This window comes from Panicum hallii, chromosome 8 (assembly GCF_002211085.1).
Source record: "Panicum hallii strain FIL2 chromosome 8, PHallii_v3.1, whole genome shotgun sequence".
Taxonomy (NCBI): domain Eukaryota; kingdom Viridiplantae; phylum Streptophyta; class Magnoliopsida; order Poales; family Poaceae; genus Panicum; species Panicum hallii.
This window is the reverse complement of record NC_038049.1, coordinates 30,248,668-30,268,625: the sequence shown is the minus strand read 5'-3', so window position 1 is coordinate 30,268,625 and position 19,958 is coordinate 30,248,668. Positions and strand designations below refer to the sequence as shown.

At 47.3% G+C, this 19,958-nt stretch overlaps 1 protein-coding gene across 6 annotated transcripts; it reads right to left on the bottom strand.

The window, feature by feature from the left end:
* Positions 1–550: 550 nt before the first annotated feature.
* LOC112902662 lies at positions 551–3,393 on the bottom strand. Of its 6 annotated transcripts, XM_025971820.1 has the most exons (5): positions 2,997–3,393; positions 2,442–2,496; positions 1,503–1,651; positions 1,323–1,369; positions 551–1,204 (listed from the first exon to the last, which is right to left on the bottom strand). In XM_025971820.1, the coding sequence occupies exons 3-5, from the start codon at positions 1,604–1,606 to the stop codon at positions 717–719; spliced, it is 639 nt and encodes a 212-aa protein (XP_025827605.1). In that variant the 5' UTR covers positions 1,607–1,651; positions 2,442–2,496; positions 2,997–3,393; the 3' UTR covers positions 551–716. The 6 variants fall into 6 exon arrangements, with proteins under 6 accessions (XP_025827605.1, XP_025827602.1, XP_025827600.1 ...); XM_025971817.1 differs by having other exon boundaries at positions 1,503–2,496; XM_025971815.1 differs by lacking the exon at positions 2,442–2,496 and having other exon boundaries at positions 551–1,238; positions 1,323–1,376.
* Between the last annotated feature and the right edge of the window lie 16,565 nt (positions 3,394–19,958).

Sequence of the window (19,958 nt, the reverse complement as noted above, 5' to 3'; positions counted from 1 at the left end):
AGATCAAATGATTTACTCTAAAGAAGCTTCAATACACCACAATTTATTTGCAACCGCTCTTTTCAGTGAACTACCATTTACTGAACAACAAGAGCAGGACAGCGACAGGAGTGTTGAACTACAAGAGCAGGCCAGCGATAGTAGTTTTGGAGCACTTATCTGTGATCCTGAGACCAGCAATTTGTGTTGGGGATTGACAGTGCAGCCCGCAGACAAGGAGCCAGCGGCCCCATGACCCAAACCCCATATCCAGGATACCCTGCAGCAGGAAGGAGAAGCCAACTTTAATGGAACGGCTCCATTCCAATTTCTGAGAATGAAACCACTCCGTTCTACGTTCGGTAAACAGAACGGAGCCGCTTCATTTTTTGTTTGATTGGAGAGTGCGCTAGAGTAGAACCATTCCATTCTATATTTAGTTCCATTCTATGTTTGGTTGGAGAGGCAGATGAGCGTGGCTACCTCCTCCTTTGTTGGGTGAACTTACCACCATATTTCAGTTAAAATGCACCATAATTAACTGAATTTCAAAATGACATAATATGCAATATAATTAACTGAGTTTCAACATAACATAATATGTAGAATTGATCCCAAGTGCATTGTTCAAGGACACATGCAAAAATACACGCATACATGAGTTCAAGTCAACCGAAACAACTAGACTAACCAACATAAGGGCAGCAGCCACCCTGACACTAACCACGACCCAGAAGCTAGAAGTTCTCACTAACAAAACTCGAAAACCACGATAGCTTCCAATCGGATGGTAGATTCACGAAAGCATGGGCATCATTAGGATGCCTAACCAAGTGATGATAGTATCGAGTCTTGTGGTGAAGCTCAAAACCTGGGAGACTATCCACGGCTTCAAACAAACCATCTGGTAAAGCATTGCTTGCTTTCTCTATTGCCTTTGCTAGCCTTTGGCTGCCACGATAAAATGCTTCAACCAAGCAATCAGTCTTTCTCCCGGTATCATCAGTAGTCTTGGCTCTCTTAGCTGGTCTAGATGATGAAGATATATCATCATTGATGACACTTTTACCAATACCATGGTTCAGCCCATCACTTTCTGCAATGGCATCATCCCCATTGCTCATACCTTCACTTTTATCAGTTCCAATTGGTTCGCGGCGTTTTCTTCTTCTAGATTGAATAACCATGGCCATCATTGAAAGTAACATATGCGCTGCAGCTGCAGCTGTGTAAAGTAAAAGTTGCTGCTTCTTATCCATCTAAATCATACAGAAAAAAGATAAAATCAAAAAAATTAACACATAACAAATAATCACACAAGGCATATAGTCAGTAGTTGTAACCTTCTGAGGCGTACACGTTGCCTTTGTTCCTCCAGCCAAACTTCTTCCTGCGAACTGCCAAGATCAAAACAAAATCTCACTGACCGAACAGATCAAGAAATCATAGATGGGGCGGTGTCCCGCGCGGGGGGGGGGGGGGGGGTCGCCTGGAATCCGCCGGGGGGGGGGAGGGGCGGTCACCTGCAGGCGGGTGGCGTCAGGAGGTGAGGGGCACGGTACTCTTGCGCGTGTGGGAGACGAGCGCTCGCGTCCGGTCGGTTTGGGCGAGCGGTCTCGTTCCGCATATTGGGGGTATATTCCCTTGCTGGAGCCGCTCCGTCCCACCGTTCCTGAACCAAACACCAGTAAAAATGGAGCCGCTCCATTCCATCTCCATCCATCCCACCAACCAAACACACCATAAGAGAAGCACCCCACAGGCAATAGGTGCTAACATAACTCTAAATGCTTTAGAGCTACAGCGTACAGGGTACAGATCAGTTGTGCACCAGCCACTAGGTTAAACCACTGAGTACATAGCAGAGGCAATCTAGGCAATACGTGACAGTATCTATCATGTCTTGAGCTGTATAAATGTTTAAATTATTTAGGAAACACATGTATTAGAGAAGCTGTATTGAAAACTATAATTACGGAGATGTGCGATCAACTTAAATAGCTTACCTGCTGAGTAGGCTGGAAGTAGGATGCATAATTACTATCTGCTAGACTTGCTATGGGACTATGATGTGAAGTCAAACTTGTAAGGTATTGAATAACATACTAAATGCAACAAGACTGCCTGGAATATCAACTTTGATAAATTTAATATGCTAAAAAACAGATTAAATGGACCTGCACCTACCTCACAGTCAAAAAAACCTGTGAACTTTTCAGCCATACACTTAACTGAATGAACTATTATGCATTTGATGCAGGTAGAAGATGCTACCTGCAGTTTTGGTCGAAGTGCGAAATGAACCAAGCAAATTACATTCAGAAATGCACTTAGCCGGAGTTAGTTTTGAACATTGATGCCTGCCTCGTTGCATAATCATTGCAAATGCTTATAGGACATGATATCGTTTCTTCTGGATGCCTCATCTTTGAATGACAAAACAGGAGCAGAGATGACCTCACCTCTCACTGCCTTCTCGTCACCACTGGCCCTGCGTTAATGTTGTTCGATACATCTCTAGGAAGGCCACAGACCACATGATTATTAGTTTTTTTTACTTTGTGGAACAAACGGAATCAGTTTGACTCACTACTCAACATGAACAAAGAAATCCAAAGGTCCAAATCCAGATGATAATCCGTGCAGTACCACAAGCTTATAAAGATGCTGTCATTTTCGACGAGCTACCCACTGAGCACCGCTAAGAAATCCAGCCGAACAGGTTTAAATCCATTTATGCTTGGCACACAACATCAGCACCTAATCCCCATCGCCCACCAAAACCCAGCCTAATCAACCAAGAAAAATCCATGACTCCCCAACCCCCTTCTTTCCATGTGGAAAGGCACGAACAAAAAAGCGTTTCCCTGCAGCTCTGGGCTCAATCTGACTCGAAATCGAGCAACCAGGTATACGAAGCGTTCGGGTCCATTGATTCTGCGCCCAATCTAGCAGTACAATTGAGAAATTGGCCACACTTTTCGGCGGGGAGGGAGGGGGGGGGGGGGGGGACAAACCGGACATAGCGTCCAGACGAGCTCCATCACTGCCATCCATCACGGGCCCAGGAGCACCAACCCCCAGCAGATCCCGCACCTCCCGCTGCTCCTGCGCAGGCCCGAACCGCAGGCGCAGGTCGCCGGCTCGATCTACAGGAGATGGCCCCGTCCCGGCCGCCTCGTGCCCGGACCAGCGGAATCTCTTGGGGGAATGCCCTACATCTACCCTAATAGTGACTAAGCGGGCTTCTCCTGGTGCCCTTCGGCGGCGGCGAGGCTAGAGAAGGCGCCGGTAGGCTACCGCCGCCGGCGGCGGCTAGGGTTTTGGAGCTGCCTGTTTGCAGCGGCGCGAGAGCGAGAGTGGTTTGGAGGAGAAAAGGAGCACGAGCGTGGGAAGAGGAAAAGGGTTGCAGAAATTTTGCCTCGCGCGCCCTTTTTTGGCCGTTCTCACCGACACATGGCCAGGTAACCGCTAGGGAAAAAAATAGAAGGAAAAAATTATGGTTGTGGGACATGTACTAAGTGGTGAACCAATATTAATGATGAATTTGTGACATTTGTTAGTTGGCTCTTGAGACAAATTAAATTTCACCACAATATGGTATTCGTCTCATTTATGACAATTTCTACTTGGTTTTAGAGACGGACATTGTATTTTTGTCATTAAGTTATACTGCCTTCAACAAAATGTCGTAAAACGAAATGGTCTAATGACGTTTTGATCAACTGTTATGTGTTGTAGTGATGCATGAGGAGGTTTGTTCCATTTCTAAGGGTGCGTTCGGCACAGGCCTCTAAAGGCCCGAGGCGGTAAAATTTAGAGGGAATCGGCCCGAACGGCCCTCTAAAAATCGGCAACGAATGCCTTTAGAGGCCTCTAAACGGTAGAGGGGGGAGAGGCTCTAAAAGCCTCTAATATTGGCTTCCGACGGCACTGCCCTCGCTCTCGACCCTATCCACTCGCGCGCGTCGCCTAGGGGTTCGTTCGCCGCCTCCGCCGCCGACCTGGCTTCCAGGCGCCGCCGCCGCGTCCCTACGTCACCTCCGTTAGTCCCACGCCCTGTGCGCCTCCGCCTGCCCGCCCCGCAGCCGTCCCTTTCGAAGCCCGCCAGCAAAAGTCGCCGTCGCCGCCGGATCTTGAGGCGACGCCCCCTTGCGTCGACGCCGGCAGAAGTCGTCGGCAGCAGCTCGTCCTCCAACATGGACGGGTACGAGGACGACGGCTACGAGGATCCGGGATACGGGGACGACGGTACCCGGGAGTTCTTCCCCACCGCGGATCCGTACTCCCCTCCCCATTCGTCTGCCCCCCCCCCCCCGACGGTAGCCGCCGCCCTCCATCCACCACCACTGGGTCCCGCCTCAACTTCAACAGCCTGGACCTGAACTCTGAAGGCTTCCCCCACCTTGGTGCCTACCAAGGTTTCCTCCAAGGCACCGGTGATTTCGGCGGCTCGGGTGGATTCGTGACCGGTGGCAGAGGCCGATCAGGTACACGCGGTGCCTTTCCTCCCCATCCTTGCCACAGTGACGGTCCACCGCGCGGAGTTCGCGCAGGGCGAGGAGGTGGACGGGGGCCCAGGCGCGGTCAACGTCGGCCCGGTCCTGGAGGTACTGGCACTGCCCGTGCGGGTGCTGGGTTCAGCCGATCTGCCAAAGGCAAAGATGTCGCCGGGGCAGATGATAATGACGCTGCCGATGATAAGGTATCATTCACAGTTCGCAGTGCTTTTGTATGCTGTAATTGCTTTGGTCCGTTAATACATTTGCGCATTGCACATTGTAGAATACTGATAGGGGTAATTGGACAACGCAAAATACTCATACCTTGTGTGAAATTATTGCGGAGCAAAAGTTGAGTGGTAACTATGTCAACGGAAGCATGACCCCTCGGGGTTATCCTATTGTAGCTGCCAACTATCGTGCTAGAACAGGCTTGAGGCATAGTCGGGAACAGCTGCGCAATAGGCTGAGCCAATTGAAAAGCATGTATTCCTTCATAAAAGCCTTACACAAGAAGACTGGTGTCGGTAGGCGTCCTGATGGGTGGCCTGCTGCCTCTCCAGACTGGTGGTCTCAGCAAACAGAGGTAATTACCGGCACTGTCGTTAGTTGTTCCACACTGTTGCACACAAGTCGCCCTTCACACTACGCTAACCATTTTGTGTTAACAATTCCAGGGCATGCCGTCTGAGTTCAAGAAGTTGCAGAACGGACCTCCCCCATACTTGGACCTGCTGCATACTATATTTGATGATGTTGCCGTTGATGGCTCCACAGCCTATGTGCCTGGCCAAGTGGACTTGGAAGAACAAGAAGAAGAAGATGAAGACGACGACCGCTTCGATTTGGATCACAGTCCTGTTTCGTCCGGCAGCCGTAAGCGGGCCAGCAGCAGTAGCACCAGTGCAACAAGCCCCGCAAAGAAGTCCAAGAGCCCTATGGTCAGAATATTCCGCAACTTGCTTGCCCAGCAAAAGGAGCAACAAGATCTTAAGTTGTCATTCATGGCAAGACAAGCTGAGGAGAGGAGGAAATTTATTCAAGAGAAGGAGCAGCAGCAAGCCTCGGATTTGGAGCGTATTCGGCAACTTGCACTTGAAGCTGGAGTTCAATGTGGCAGTCCCGAGTACCTGTCTATAGGATTCCTCGCCGACGATCGTAACATGAAGGGGTTGTTCTTGGCCTGCAACACTCCTTAATCACGCCTTCAGTTCATCAAGGGATACATGAAGATCATGAATATGGACTGATTTTATGTATGCTGTTGTTGACAAATGTTGTGCTGTTGGACAAGGGTTTGTAATAATTAGGACAAGGATTAATTATGTTGTTGACTAATGAGTTTGCTGATGCAATGTGTTTCTATTTCCTATGTTGCTATGCGTTGCTATTTTCTGTCTTGCTATCGCTTTATATTTTCTGTGTACTATTGATTCAGTTGATGCTATTTCATATGCTGCTATGTTCCAATGGGTTCGTATTTGCTATGTTGCTATGCTGTTCACATGTTACAATCCTTAATCACTATGTACTGTTCCTGCTTTACTTAATGCTCATGTGGCTTACTATGTTGTGGTTGCAGGATGAGGGCGAAGAAGATTTCGATGCTGAATTCTTGTTTGATGAAGACGCAGAAGACTTGGATGCACAGCTTCCCTTCCTCTTATATGGTATGTTGTACGACATGCAACATTTCTCCAAATCAATAAGAGTTAGGGGTCAGGAGAGTGGACATGACCTTGTCATTAGGTTCCTTTCGGATCCACATTACTGTCACATCATGTTTAGAATGAGTCCAGACTTCTTTCATCATCTTCATGATACATTAGTTAATGGTTACGGTTTGAAGTCCACGAGCAAGAGTTCTAGTATTGAGGCATTAGGGATGTTTTTGTGGATGGTTGGGGCACCTGAACCATTTAGACAGGCTGAGACCATATTTGGGAGGTCCCTAGATACTGTGCACCGTAATTTTACCAAGGTTTTGACCTCTGTTGAGAAGCTAGCAGCAGATAATATTAAGCCACTGGACCCACAATTCAGCACTATACACCCACGGCTACAAGAGGCTAGGTTCAAGGGCCTGTTCAACAATTGCATTGGTGCTATAGATGGAACTCATATAGAGGTCACAGTTCCAACAAACAAGGTTGTGCAGTACCTTAACCGGAAGGGACGGACATCACAAAATGTAATGGCCGTAGTGGATATGGACTTGAGATTCACTTTTGTCCTAGCTGGTTGGCCAGGATCAGTTCATGATATGAGGGTTTTCAATGATGCCGTGAGCAAGTTTGGGGCAACATTTCCTCATCCACCTCCGGGTAAGCAATCAGATCCACATTGTTCTTTCCTTCCTTTGTTAATTAATACCAAAGGTACTCTTGAGACAATGTGATTAAGGTTTGCCACACTATGAAACTGAATGCTCTTGGCTGAAAGGATCGATGGACCAAGAGGGGGGGTGAATTGGGCCTTTTTCAATTTCTAAAACAAGGTAAAGCAACCTTAACCTATGCAAAGCTAGAAAGGCACCAATTCACCAACCGGGTAACTAAACTACCTACGCGAGCTAGGATAGAAAAAAAAGGTAAAGCCAAGCACGGTAGAGCTAACTAGTGATCCCTAAATCAAGCACATGAGTGAATTGCATGAAAGATAATGCTTGAATAAGTAAAAAGGGACACGAGACAACCGGATTTTTTCCCGTGGTATCGATGTGTTGGCACACACACCCCTAATCCACGTTGTGACACTCACAAAGAGTATTGTCACCTCCCAAGTCACCAAGACGAGGGCGCTCACTAAGAGTCTCCGTTCACCATCCCGGTGTGGTGGAGATCAAGCCACGTACAATCTTCTTCTCCGGGCTCCCACAATCCTTGGCAAGCTCCGCGAGAATCACCTCGATCACCAAGATCGCCTAGGTGATGCCAATCACCAAGAGTAACAAGCTAAGGCCTTCACTAGAGCAAGGACCGATCACCAAGAACGGATGCACACAAGCTTCTCTCTACTCAAGTCCTTAATCTTGCTTCTTGAATGATTGAATGAACAAGTGTGTGAAAAGATGAAGCTCAAGATGGCTCTTGACTATAGTATGAGTGTTTGGATGTTGCCTGGTATCAAGAGTAGTAAAATGACCCATTGGAGGGGTATATATAGGCAGCTCACACGAATAGAGCCGTTGGAGAAAAAGCTGCCAGAAAACTGCGTAGCGCCGGTTAATCCGACGTCCCTCCAATAGTCATCGTCGGTTTAACCGGTGAATGTAAACTACCCCTTCTGAAAACTAGCCGTTACAGCTTGGGCAGATTAACCGTCGTATCATCGGTTTAACCGGTGAGTGTAGTCATCCATTGATCAACTGAAACACCAAGTCTCTGGACAACTTCACCGACGTCCAATTTCAAATATCGTCGGTTTAACCGGTGAGTGTAGTTGTCCACTGATCAACTGAAAACCAAGTCTCTGGACAACTGTACCGACGTCCAATTTCAAATATCGTCGGTTTAACCGGTGTATTGACTTGTCCAGACCTGGTGACCTCGTTTAACCGATGTATAGAAAACTTGAGGCGTCGGTTAAACCGGTGTTAAGGATTTTTTCTGATTTTGCCTTTTCTGACTTGAGTCTTGAATGAAATCCAAATATTCTTGAGATATAAGTTGAGAACCACTTATTTGAGCTTCTAGAAACCTGAGTGACCATTGTGTGCATCCATTTTTAAATGACCATGTCCATGCTCAAGTTACTAAGCCTAAACCCCTCTTAATAGTGCGATCACTACAAAACTATAAAACCTATACTAACCTAAGTGTCCTTCTCATCCTTATGACACTTAGGACTAGAAAGATCCTTAGTCTTGACATATTATTGAGTTAAATACCGAGATCGCCTTTTTGAATAATGAAAGTTAGGGGCCTCTTTTGACATATAACCAAATGAGCGATAATGATCTATAAAGCTGCACAAACTCATTAGTCACAATAATGGTTGTCATTAATCACCGAAACATACCTTGAGGGCCTAGATGCTTACAATCTCCCCCTTTTTGGTGATTGATGACAACATAAACATAAATAACGAGAGAGCGAGAAAGATAAGGCACGAATAAACACAAGCAAACTCGAAAAGAGAGGATCAAAGAACTCAATGGCTCAAACGAAATCCATAGATATGTCTCAAAAGCTCAGCATGCTCAAATGACAAATGTACATATCCATGAACTAACACCAAATATAATACAATAAGAAACATCAAGGTCCTGATCACGAGCTCTCTCTAATGCTACCCTCCCCCTGACTCTCACTCCCTCTCCCCCTTTGGCATCAAAGCACAAAAAAGGAGAGCTACTGATCCGGCTGATGAGGGACGGCGAGGAAGCGATCCGGGTCATCATCATCGTCGTCGTTAGACGGTGGATCCTCAGAGACTGACGGTAGCTGCTGATCTGAAATGCCTGCTGGGGCTGAGCTGACCGGAGGTGTAGCTGTCGTCGAGGCTCTGGTGCTAGCACTGCCGGGGAGAGGATCCGTGGAAGTAGTAGCCGGCTCAGCAGAAGATGTGTCAACATCTGAAGTAGTGAGTGCTGATGCTGCCGGCTGTGACGACTGCTGAACCAAAGAGACCTCTCCTCCTCCCCCTGAAGGTAGTGTTTGTGGAATGACGGGGAGGCCGGCAGACTGCATTGCTGAGGGTGACTCCTGGAAGAGTGAGGTCGTAGGCAGTGGAGAGAAGAGTGGACGACTCGCAGACCCAAGTAGTGCTGACAATGAGAACATAATCTCCGGGGTCGCTGAAGAAGCTGGAGCAGTGGAGGCTGGAGCTGGTGTAACTGCAAGTGGTGGTGCTCCAGCGCCCTGAAGGCCTGACGGTCCTGGCTGCTGTGGGGCGAGTCCGGTGTGAGAATATAGCTGAGAAATCATCCCGAACATCGCCATCATGCCCTGCTGCATCTGCTGAAACTGAGCGTCTGTCCTCTGAGATACTCTGTCAATGAGGCCGACAAAACGCTCCTCTGTAGCAGCTCGCTCTCGGGCGGCCTCTCTCTGTATCTCTGCAAGCTGGGCCTCATGGGCTCTCCTGGCCTCCTCCTGAGCACGGCGGTCCTCCCTCTGCTGTGTAACCAGCTGCTGCAGAAGTGCGGTGAGCTCAGACGGCTGAGACACCTGAGACTCTGAAACTGTGGTAGCAGCAGCAGCTGACACTGGAGCTGGCTCTCCGGAACCTCCTGCCTCGTGATCGTGACTCGCTGGAGCAGGTGCAGGGAAGTACTCCTCATCCTCGGAGGAGTCTGACTCTAGGTCTGACCAATGTATCTCATCATCTCCTCCGGGAAGCTGTGCCTCTGCGGCTAGCAGTGCCTCATCCTCCTGGGCAACACGGGCCTGTACCTCAGGTGACAGCCGTGCCATGGCAGCTCGATCTGCCTGTCGGCCTCTCCTCCTGTCTGAGGGTGCGGTCGGACGGTAGACTGGAAACCAGGGGACCTCCTCCTGCCTGTAAACTGCACTGACGGGTGACTCAGCTGGCACAATCATAGAACAGATGAAGCTGATCCAGTGAGCATAAGGAAACTGTCGTACAACGCCCATCCCATCAGTGATGACATCCTCAATCTCAGCCAGAATAAAGTCAACAATATCGAACGGCTCGTGAGTGAGAATGTGAAGAAGCAGTAGCTGCTGCAGACCTGTGAACCCCTCTGGGTAGCCACTCCTCGGAAGCAACGTCCTCCGGAGTGCCATGTGAACTGCGTAAGCCTCTGGGGTCAGCAGGCTGGGGACTCTGGCGTAGGAGGCTGGAAAGGGCTGGCGGAAGCACTGTGAGATCGCCTCGTGAGAAGGTGCAATCCCGCCAATCATGGCCCTGTGAGGTGGATCTGCATCACCGTAGACCATCTCGTGCAGAGAGACGTCAACTAGGTCAACTCCAAGGATCCCTGCAAGTGTCGCTCTGGACAAACCAAACACCTGGCCACCAAACATGAAATGTACTGCTCTGCGCTCTGGGGCAATCCATGCTGTGGCATAAAAGACTCTGACCCAGTCCTCAATACATCTGTTCCGCTCAATAGAAAGTAGCCTGGGCAGACCCCTGAAGTGAGCAAAGTGCTCCCTGACATCTGCTCCCCCTGCAGCTGTCCTCAAAGAAACCCAGTCAAGAACTCTGTGAGGAAAGATCCTGTGGCCCCGCCTCTGATAGGTCTTGTAGAAACTGGCCTGAAGGAGTGTCCAGAATCTGCGATCGACCCTGCTGTCACGTGTCACCGGGAACCACTCCTCCTCCTGTACACTCCACCTGAGCCTCTTGACCTTCGCTGCATTGGCCTTGGTCAAGTTCTGGAGCAGCACACCTGGCTCCAGACGCACGACAGTGTCCATGCGGAACACTGCGCGCTCGGCCGCTAGGGCCTCGGCTGGACGAGCTGCTGCTGCTGCTGCGGTGGACCTGCGAGGCTCCTGTGGCTGGTGGCCTCCTCGCGTCCTCGGTCCGGTGCGACGCTCGGTCGCTGGTGAAGTGTCACCTGCGGGAGACGTCTGCCGGGTGCGGCTAGAACGTCGTAGAACTGGTGACTGAGTGTCCTGCCCCTGAGACTGCTCGGACTGCACTGTATCTGAATCTGAATCGGACTCTACCGCTGAAAGTGACTGCTCTGACTCTGCTGCTGCTGCTGCGGCTCTGGTGGCCCTGGCACCTCGGACTCTGCCCATCCCTCTACCTCTGCCTCTGCCCCTAGCTGGCGTATCTCTGATCGCGAACGGACGAGCACGGCCTGACGCCTGCTCCTCGGCGGCCTTAGCCACCATCTCGGCCCTCTCGGCCTCTCTCGCTGCGCGAGTCCGCTTGCGAGCGGGCTCCTCGACCACTATCTCCTTTCCCTTCCTCTTGTCACGACCCATTTCGATCACTGACAGGAACAAAGAATGCGGCGCTGCAAACTAGGGCTAGCGAAAAGGGAGCGCGGCGTGAATGCGGTGCAATGGCACGTGGGCAGCGGCTCAGTAGAGGTGTAGGATGTGCAGGCAACGGCGTGGAGCGGCAGTGGTGGTGGCACAGTGCGTGGGCGGCGCTCGGGCGCAGGCGTGAGGGCGGTGGTGCGCGTGCGCGCGGGCGGCGGTGCGACGGCGCGGTGGCACGGTGACGGTGCAGGGCTGTGCGGTGGCGGACGGCGGCGGCGCTGTTGCAGTGCTGGCAGCGCACGGGCGCGGCTGGGCGCGCGGTGTAAGGCGGCGGCGTCGCGGCTACGGCTACGCGCGAGCGGTCAGGCGGTGCGGGCGGCGGACGGTGGTTGATGGCGGCGCACGAACGGCGGCGGAGGAGACGGCGGTGAGAGCGAAGGCGAACAGGCGGCTGAGAAACAAGAGTGAGCAAAGGGTCGTGAGCCGGCAAGAGAGAAATATGACATGTGGACCCCGCAGTTTTTCTTATCGCCGGTTGATCCGACGCTTAGGTCTTGAACACCGGTTGATTGCGTCGGTGTAGTTTACCAGAAACCCTGCCAAATCTGTATCTGTACGCCGGTTGAACCGATGCAAATAACAATTGATTTTCAGGTCAAATTTGTGATCTGTTCACCGGTTGATCCGATGCTGCAAACTTTGTATACACCGGTTGAACGCCTGAAATGACTGAGCTGAAGCTGACACATAGTAACGCCGGTTAAAACGATGGTTATAGATCCATTGAACGTCGGTTTAACCGGTGAACCCAAAAACCTTCTCTCAGCTCACTTTTCTATGCTAAGTCCAATGAACTTATAAGATTCAACTAAACTCAAGTTAATGGACTTGCATAGGCGACTTTACCCCTCAAAGTAAATAGGATAGCTTAATAACTTAAATAGTTTTTCTTTTCAAAATCAAGAAAAAGTCGCAAGAGAGACAAAGCGCCAAATTAAAATGTATGAGCTATGTCATACATAGCTTAATAACTTAAATAGTTATTAAAATGGACTTGCATAGGCGACTTTACCCCTCAAAGTAAATAGGATAGCTTAATAACTTAAATAGTTTTTCTTTTCAAAATCAAGAAAAAGTCGCAAGAGAGACAAAGCGCCAAATTAAAATGTATGAGCTATGTCATAGGAATATTGAAGGAGGAAAGCTTCAAACTCACCACGACATTGCTCACTAGGCAATAACGCACCTAACACTTTACTCTTTTCACTTCTCATGAGTTGAGATCTTGTACGTAAAACAAGTCTCATTTTCATCAAGTGATCTCCTTTGTGACCCTTACGCATGCAATGATAATGCAAGCTACAACCACATGCGAAAGAGAGGTAAATATGAAGTGCACAACTATATGACAAGAAATGCATAGCGAGAATTTTAAAATCTACTTGTCAAGTTTGATCCCATGGAAAGCTTCATCATGATGAGCCTTTCTACAAGCCTAGAGGAAAACAAGTGGACCACCACCTCTAGCTAAACCCTTGATCATTACTATCTTACCATGGTTAGACAAGTGTCCTATATGTATGCATTTTTCTATATGACATGGCAACTTACATGACGTTTGCCGCATCTAATACATTAAGTTCATTTCTTAGCCTAACAAAGGTACTCTCGTCTAAAGGTTTTGTGAAAATGTCTGCCAATTGCTCCTCGGATCTCACACCTTGAAGGGAAATGTCCCCCTTGGCTTCGTGATCACGCAAGAAGTGATGGCGAATATCAATGTGCTTTGTGCGAGAGTGTTGAACCGGATTCTTGGCAACTTTTACGGCACTTTCATTGTCACAAAGGAGTGGTATTCTTTCTAGCTTCACACCAAAGTCCAAAAGGGTTTGCTTCATATATAGAATTTGGGCACAACATGCACCGGCTGCTATATATTCCGCTTCCGCGGTGGACAATGCCACAGAATTTTGCTTCTTACTCGACCAAGAAACTAGAGAACGCCCAAGCAAGTGGCAACCCCTGGAGTTACTCTTGCGATCCACACGGCTTCCGGCAAAATCCGAATCCGAGTATCCCAAGAGATCTAAGCTAGCGCCTTTGGGGTACCACAAGTCTATGCTAGGAGTGTGTTTGAGATACCGAAGGATCCTATTCACAGCAGTAAGGTGTGATTCCTTAGGGTTAGCTTGAAAACGGGCATACAAGCACACACTAAACATTATATCAGGCCTAGATGCGGTAAGGTAAAGCAAAGACCCTATCATAGAACGATAGAGGGATTGATCAACAGGTTTACCGTCCACATCCAAGTCGAGATGCCCATTTGTAGCCATAGGAGTCTTAATTGGCTTGCATTCATCCATCTTGAATTTCTTCAAGATATCTTTAGTATATTTTTCTTGATAGATGAATGTCCCTTCTTTCATTTGTTTGACTTGAAAACCAAGGAAGAAAGTTAATTTGCCAATCATGGACATCTCGAATTCTCTAGACATCATGGTAGCAAACTCATGGCTTAGTAAATCATTAGTTGAGCCAAAGATAATGTCGTCAACATAAATTTGACAAATGAAAAGATCCCCGTTGACGTCTTTTGTGAACAAAGTGGTGTCCACCCTCCCGATTTTGAAGCCTTGCATGATTAGGAAGTCACGAAGCCTCTCATACCAAGCCCTTGGAGCTTGTTTGAGCCCGTAGAGTGCCTTGTGCAACCTATAAACATGGTTAGGGTTCCTCGGATCTTCAAACCCGGGAGGTTGCTCAACATAAACAAATTCGTTAATAAAGCCATTTAAGAAAGCACTTTTCACATCCATTTGATATAACTTAATATTATGATGTGAAGAGTAAGCAAGAAGAATGCGGATAGCTTCAAGTCTTGCGACCGGAGCAAAAGTTTCACCAAAATCCAAACCTTCGACTTGAGAAAACCCTTTTGCCACAAGTCTTGCTTTGTTGCGTACCACCACCCCATGTTCATCTTGCTTGTTTCGAAAGACCCACTTTGTGCCGATGATGTTCTTGTCTTTCGGAGGAGCTTCGAGGACCCATACTTCATTGCGGGTGAAATTGTTCAATTCTTCTTGCATGGCCATCACCCAATCCGAGTCCTCAAGTGCTTCCTCTATGCTAGTGGGTTCAATACAAGAAACAAAAGAGTGATGTTCGCAAAATGAAGCATACTTAGAGCGAGTTCTTACTCCTTTGGAAGGACTACCAATGATTTGACCAATTGGATGATCCTTGGAGATGCGAACATGCTTCACTAGCGGTATTTGCGTGGATGCCTGTTGGGGTGGATCATGAGTGACTTGTGCTTGTGGTGGAACATTTTGCTCTTCTTGTTCTTGGGCTTGGGGTGTTGGCGTTGACACATTTTCTTGAGGTAGTGGATCAACTTTATCTTGATCTTCATCCACTTGGGGTGCCGTGGAGGTATTTGGCAAAGATGAGGAAGTTCCTCCCCCTTGATCATTGTCTTCATGCACCTCCTCCGGCTTGATATCCCCAATGGGCATCTTCTTTAAGGCTTCTTCAATCTCTTCATCCCCTACATTTTCATAGCCAACAACCTCCTCTTGGGAGCCATTAGATTCATCAAACTCCACATCACATGTTTCTTCAACTAACCCGGAGGTTTGATTGAATACTCTATATGCTTTGGAGTTTGATGCATAACCAAGAAAGAAACCTTCATCACATCTACTTTCAAACTTATCGAGCCTTTTCTTCTTATAAATGAAGCATTTGCAACCAAAGACTCGAAAGTATGATATATTTGGTTTCCTCCCGGTGATGAGCTCATATGGAGTTTTCTTGAGGAGTCGGTGAGGATACACTCGGTTGGATGCATGACACGCCGTGTTGATTGCTTCCGCCCAAAACTTCTCGGACGTGCCATAATCATCCAACATTGCTCTTGCTAGGGTGATGAGTGTCTTGTTCTTTCTTTCCACCACTCCATTTTGTTGAGGCGTGTAGGTGGCGGAAAACTCATGTTTGACTCCTTCTTCATCGCACCATTCTTCAATCTTCATATTTTTGAACTCGGTGCCGTTGTCACTCCGGATCTTCACGATTGGGGAATTGTATTCCCTTTGAGCTTTTCTTGCAAATGACTTGAAGATTTCCGGAGTTTCACCCTTATCGCCTAGAAACATGACCCAAGTGTAACGTGAAAAATCATCAACAATTACTAGGCAATAGAGGTTACCACCAATGCTCTTGTATGAAGTTGGACCAAAGAGATCCATGTGTAGTAGCTCGAGCGGCTTGGAGGTAGACAACATCGTCTTGATAGGATGATGAGTTGCAACTTGCTTCCCGGCTTGACATGCTTTGCATAGCTTGTTCTTGTCAAATGTGACGTCTTTTATGCCGGTGATCATCCCTCTCTTGTGGGCTTTCTTGAGGTTGCTCATGCCAATATGAGCAATTCTTCTATGCCAAAGCCACCCAAGAGACGACTTGGTGAAGAGGCAAGTCATGGTGCTTGTTTGCTTTGAAGAGAAATCCACCAAATAGATATTGCCATGCCTAAACCCCGTGAATACCAATGACTTGTCTTTTTCATGAGTCACTACAACACCATTCTTGTCAAATGCACACGTTAGTCCAAGATCACATAATTGTGCAATAGAAATAAGATTAAAACTAAGTGCTTCTACAAACAAAACATTTGAAATGGATAAATCTTTTGAAATTGCAATTCTACCCAAACCTAAGACTTTCCCCTTTGAGTTATCACCATAGGTGACATGTTCATGATCGCCGGGGTCTTCAAGTGAGGTGAACATGCTATCATTGCCGGTCATGTGTTGAGAGCAACCGCTATCAAGTACCCAATGTTTTCCACCGGCTTTGTAGTTCACCTACACACATGAGAATTTATTTTTGAGTTTTCGGAACCCAAACAAGCTTTGGGCCTTGCACATGTGTGACAAGAGCTTTTGGGACCCAAAGTTGCTTGGGGAGCTTCTTCTTCGACTCCTTAGCAATTTTGCCAATGAACTTGGCCTTCACCTTGCCCTTCACTTTACTCAAGAGAAAATGGTTATTTTGGAACATTGATGAATAATTCTTGGGTAATTTAGGAAGAGGACGTGATGGCAAAGTGCACTCCCTAGTGTGGTGCCCGGTGACTTGGCAATGTTGGCAATATGAGCCCACTTCCTTGATGAAGCTTGTCTTGATCTCCGGAGAAAGAGTTGTAGCCATGTTTGGCTCCGGAAATGAACCAAGACCTCTCTTGCCATAGTCACGGGCATTGTTGAAGAGAATCTCCTTGTGGATGTATTCTCCTCTTGAGAGTTTCTCCACACTACTCTTGAGGCTTGCCACTTGATCCATCAATTCCTTTTCCCTGAAAGAGTCAAGCTTGGGCACAACATTGGTGGCATATGCATCAATGAATAGGTCATCACATGAAGTAGAAGCATTGACCTTTTCATGAGCAAATTTCTTAAGACTTGGGTCAATAACTTCATAGGCAAATTCAAGTTCTTGATACTTGTGAGCCAACTCCCTATGCTCTTGTTTGAGCTTTTTGTGGCTCTCTTCAACTTGCTTAGCAAGTACAAGTGACTCATTGTGCTTTTTGAGCAAGTCATTGTACTTACCAAGTAAGTCGGAGTGGGCAAGCTCTAACTTGGCATGAGTGCTCTCAAGAATTTTGACTTTGCCCTTTTCCCTCTTGATGACGGATGTATACTCATTGATAAGGTTAGTGAATTCATTAGGATCAAGCTCTTCATCACTATCATCTTCACTATCTACCTCACATACCTTGGTGTTACCTTTTGCCATGAGGCACATAGGAGGCGGAGGTAGAGATGGTTCTTCATTGGTGAGGGCGATGGTGACGATGTCTTCTTCATCACTTGAGTTTTCGCTTGATGAGACATCGGTCACCCACTCTTGTTTTTCCACCAAGAAACTTTTCTTGGTGTGCCCTTTCTTCTTTGGGAAGAGCTTGGTCTTCTTGTCATGGGTCTTTTTCTTCCCAAATCTCTTGTTTTTGTTCTTTCTTTCCTCTTCTTCATCATCGCTTGAATCATGGCGATGCTTGCTCTTGTTGTCCTTGTTTCTTTTATCCGGCTTGGGGCAATTTGGACGGATGTGCCCTTTTTCGCCACAATTGTAGCAAATCTTGTTCTTGACATCCATTGGCCGGAACATTCCCTTCTTGGAGTCAAAGTTGAAACCCTTCTTATTGATCTTCTCATTTAAGCGTGTGAACTTTCTCATCATGAGAGCAAGTTCTCCATCATCTTCAACATCGGATGAGCTCTCATGATGATCATCTTCTTCATTGCTTGAGCTTGAGTCTTGTTTGACCATCTTGAGCTTGCGGGATTTGTTTGTCTTGGTCTTTAGAGCAATTGATTTGCTTGATGTTGGCTCTTCGGACATACCAAGAATGCTCATTTCATGAGCGCGAATTTCGCCCACACGTTCTCCTACTTCCATTGTGGCGAGATCCTCCTTTTGAAGCATAGCATTGATAATGTTATACTTGGGCTTCGGGAGGAGCATGAGGATCTTGCGATTGATGGATGCACTGTCAATTTTGGATATTTCAAGTGCATTAATGTCCTTGACAATGACATTCAAGCGAGAATACATATCATTGCAATTTTCATGAGCTAGCATTTTAAAGGAATCATACTTAGCTCTAAACAAGTGATATTTTTGCTCACGAACTTTGGTGGAACCTTCATGAATTTCAATGAGTTCCTTCCAAATATCACTTGCTAGGTCCATGCCATTTACTCTAGCAAAGACCTCCTCACTGATAGCTTCGAAAATTGCATTTCTAGCTTTAGCATTCCATTTTAATTGTTCGGGGTGGGAGTTCCGGTGAACCCGACTTTAGTTGCCGACCACACTTCGGGGGCAATCGCATCAAGGTATGCGGCCATGCGAACTTTCCAGTAGGCAAAGTTCTTGCCCTCGAAGTGAGGCGGCGAACCACCCATCTTGGCCATAGCTCTAGGCGGTGAAGCCTAATGATCCAAATGAGCAACGAGGCTCTGATACCAATTGAAAGGATCGATGGACCAAGAGGGGGGGTGAATTGGGCCTTTTTCAATTTTCTAAAAACAAGGTAAAGCAACCTTAACCTATGCAAAGCTAGAAAGGCACCAATTCACCAACCGGGTAACTAAACTATCTACGCGAGCTAGGATAGAAAAAAAAAGGTAAAGCCAAGCAAGGTAGAGCTAACTAGTGATCCCTAAATCAAGCACATGAGTGAATTGCATGAAAGATAATGCTTGAATAAGTAAAAAGGGACACGAGACAACCGGATTTTTCCCATGGTATCGATGTGTGGCACACACCCCTAATCCACGTTGTGACACTCACAAAAAGTATTGTCACCTCCCAAGTCACCAAGACGAGGGCGCTCACTAAGAGTCTCCGTTCACCATCCCGGTGTGGTGGAGATCAAGCCACGTACAATCTTCTTCTCGGGCTCCCACAATCCTTGGCAAGCTCCGCGAGAATCACCTCGATCACCAAGATCGCCTAGGTGATGCCAATCACCAAGAGTAACAAGCTAAGGCCTTCACTAGAGCAAGGACCGATCACCAAGAACGGATGCACACAAGCTTCTCTCTACTCAAGTCCTTAATCTTGCTTCTTGAATGATTGAATGAACAAGTGTGTGAAAAGATGAAGCTCAAGATGGCTCTTGACTATAGTATGAGTGTTTGGATGTTGCCTGGTATCAAGAGTAGTAAAATGACCCATTGGAGGGGTATATATAGGCAGCTCACACGAATAGAGCCATTGGAGAAAAAGCTGCCAGAAAACTGCGTAGCGCCGGTTAATCCGACGTCCCTCCAATAGTCATCGTCGGTTTAACCGGTGAATGTAAACTACCCCTTCTGAAAACTAGCCGTTACAGCTTGGGCAGATTAACCGTCGTATCATCGGTTTAACCGGTGAGTGTAGTCATCCATTGATCAACTGAAACACCAAGTCTCTGGACAACTTCACTGACGTCCAATTTCAAATATCGTCGGTTTAACCGGTGAGTGTAGTTGTCCACTGATCAACTGAAAACCAAGTCTCTGGACAACTGTACCGACGTCCAATTTCAAATATCGTCGGTTTAACCGGTGTATTGACTTGTCCAGACCTGGTGACCTCGTTTAACCGATGTATAGAAAACTTGAGGCGTCGGTTAAACCGGTGTTAAGGATTTTTTCTGATTTTGCCTTTTCTGACTTGAGTCTTGAATGAAATCCAAATATTCTTGAGATATAAGTTGAGAACCACTTATTTGAGCTTCTAGAAACCTGAGTGACCATTGTGTGCATCCATTTTCAAATGACCATGTCCATGCTCAAGTTACTAAGCCTAAACCCCTCTTAATAGTGCGATCACTACAAAACTATAAAACCTATACTAACCTAAGTGTCCTTCTCATTCTTATGACACTTAGGACTAGAAAGATCCTTAGTCTTGACATATTATTGAGTTAAATACCGAGATCGCCTTTTTGAATAATGAAAGTTAGGGGCCTCTTTTGACATATAACCAAATGAGCGATAATGATCTATAA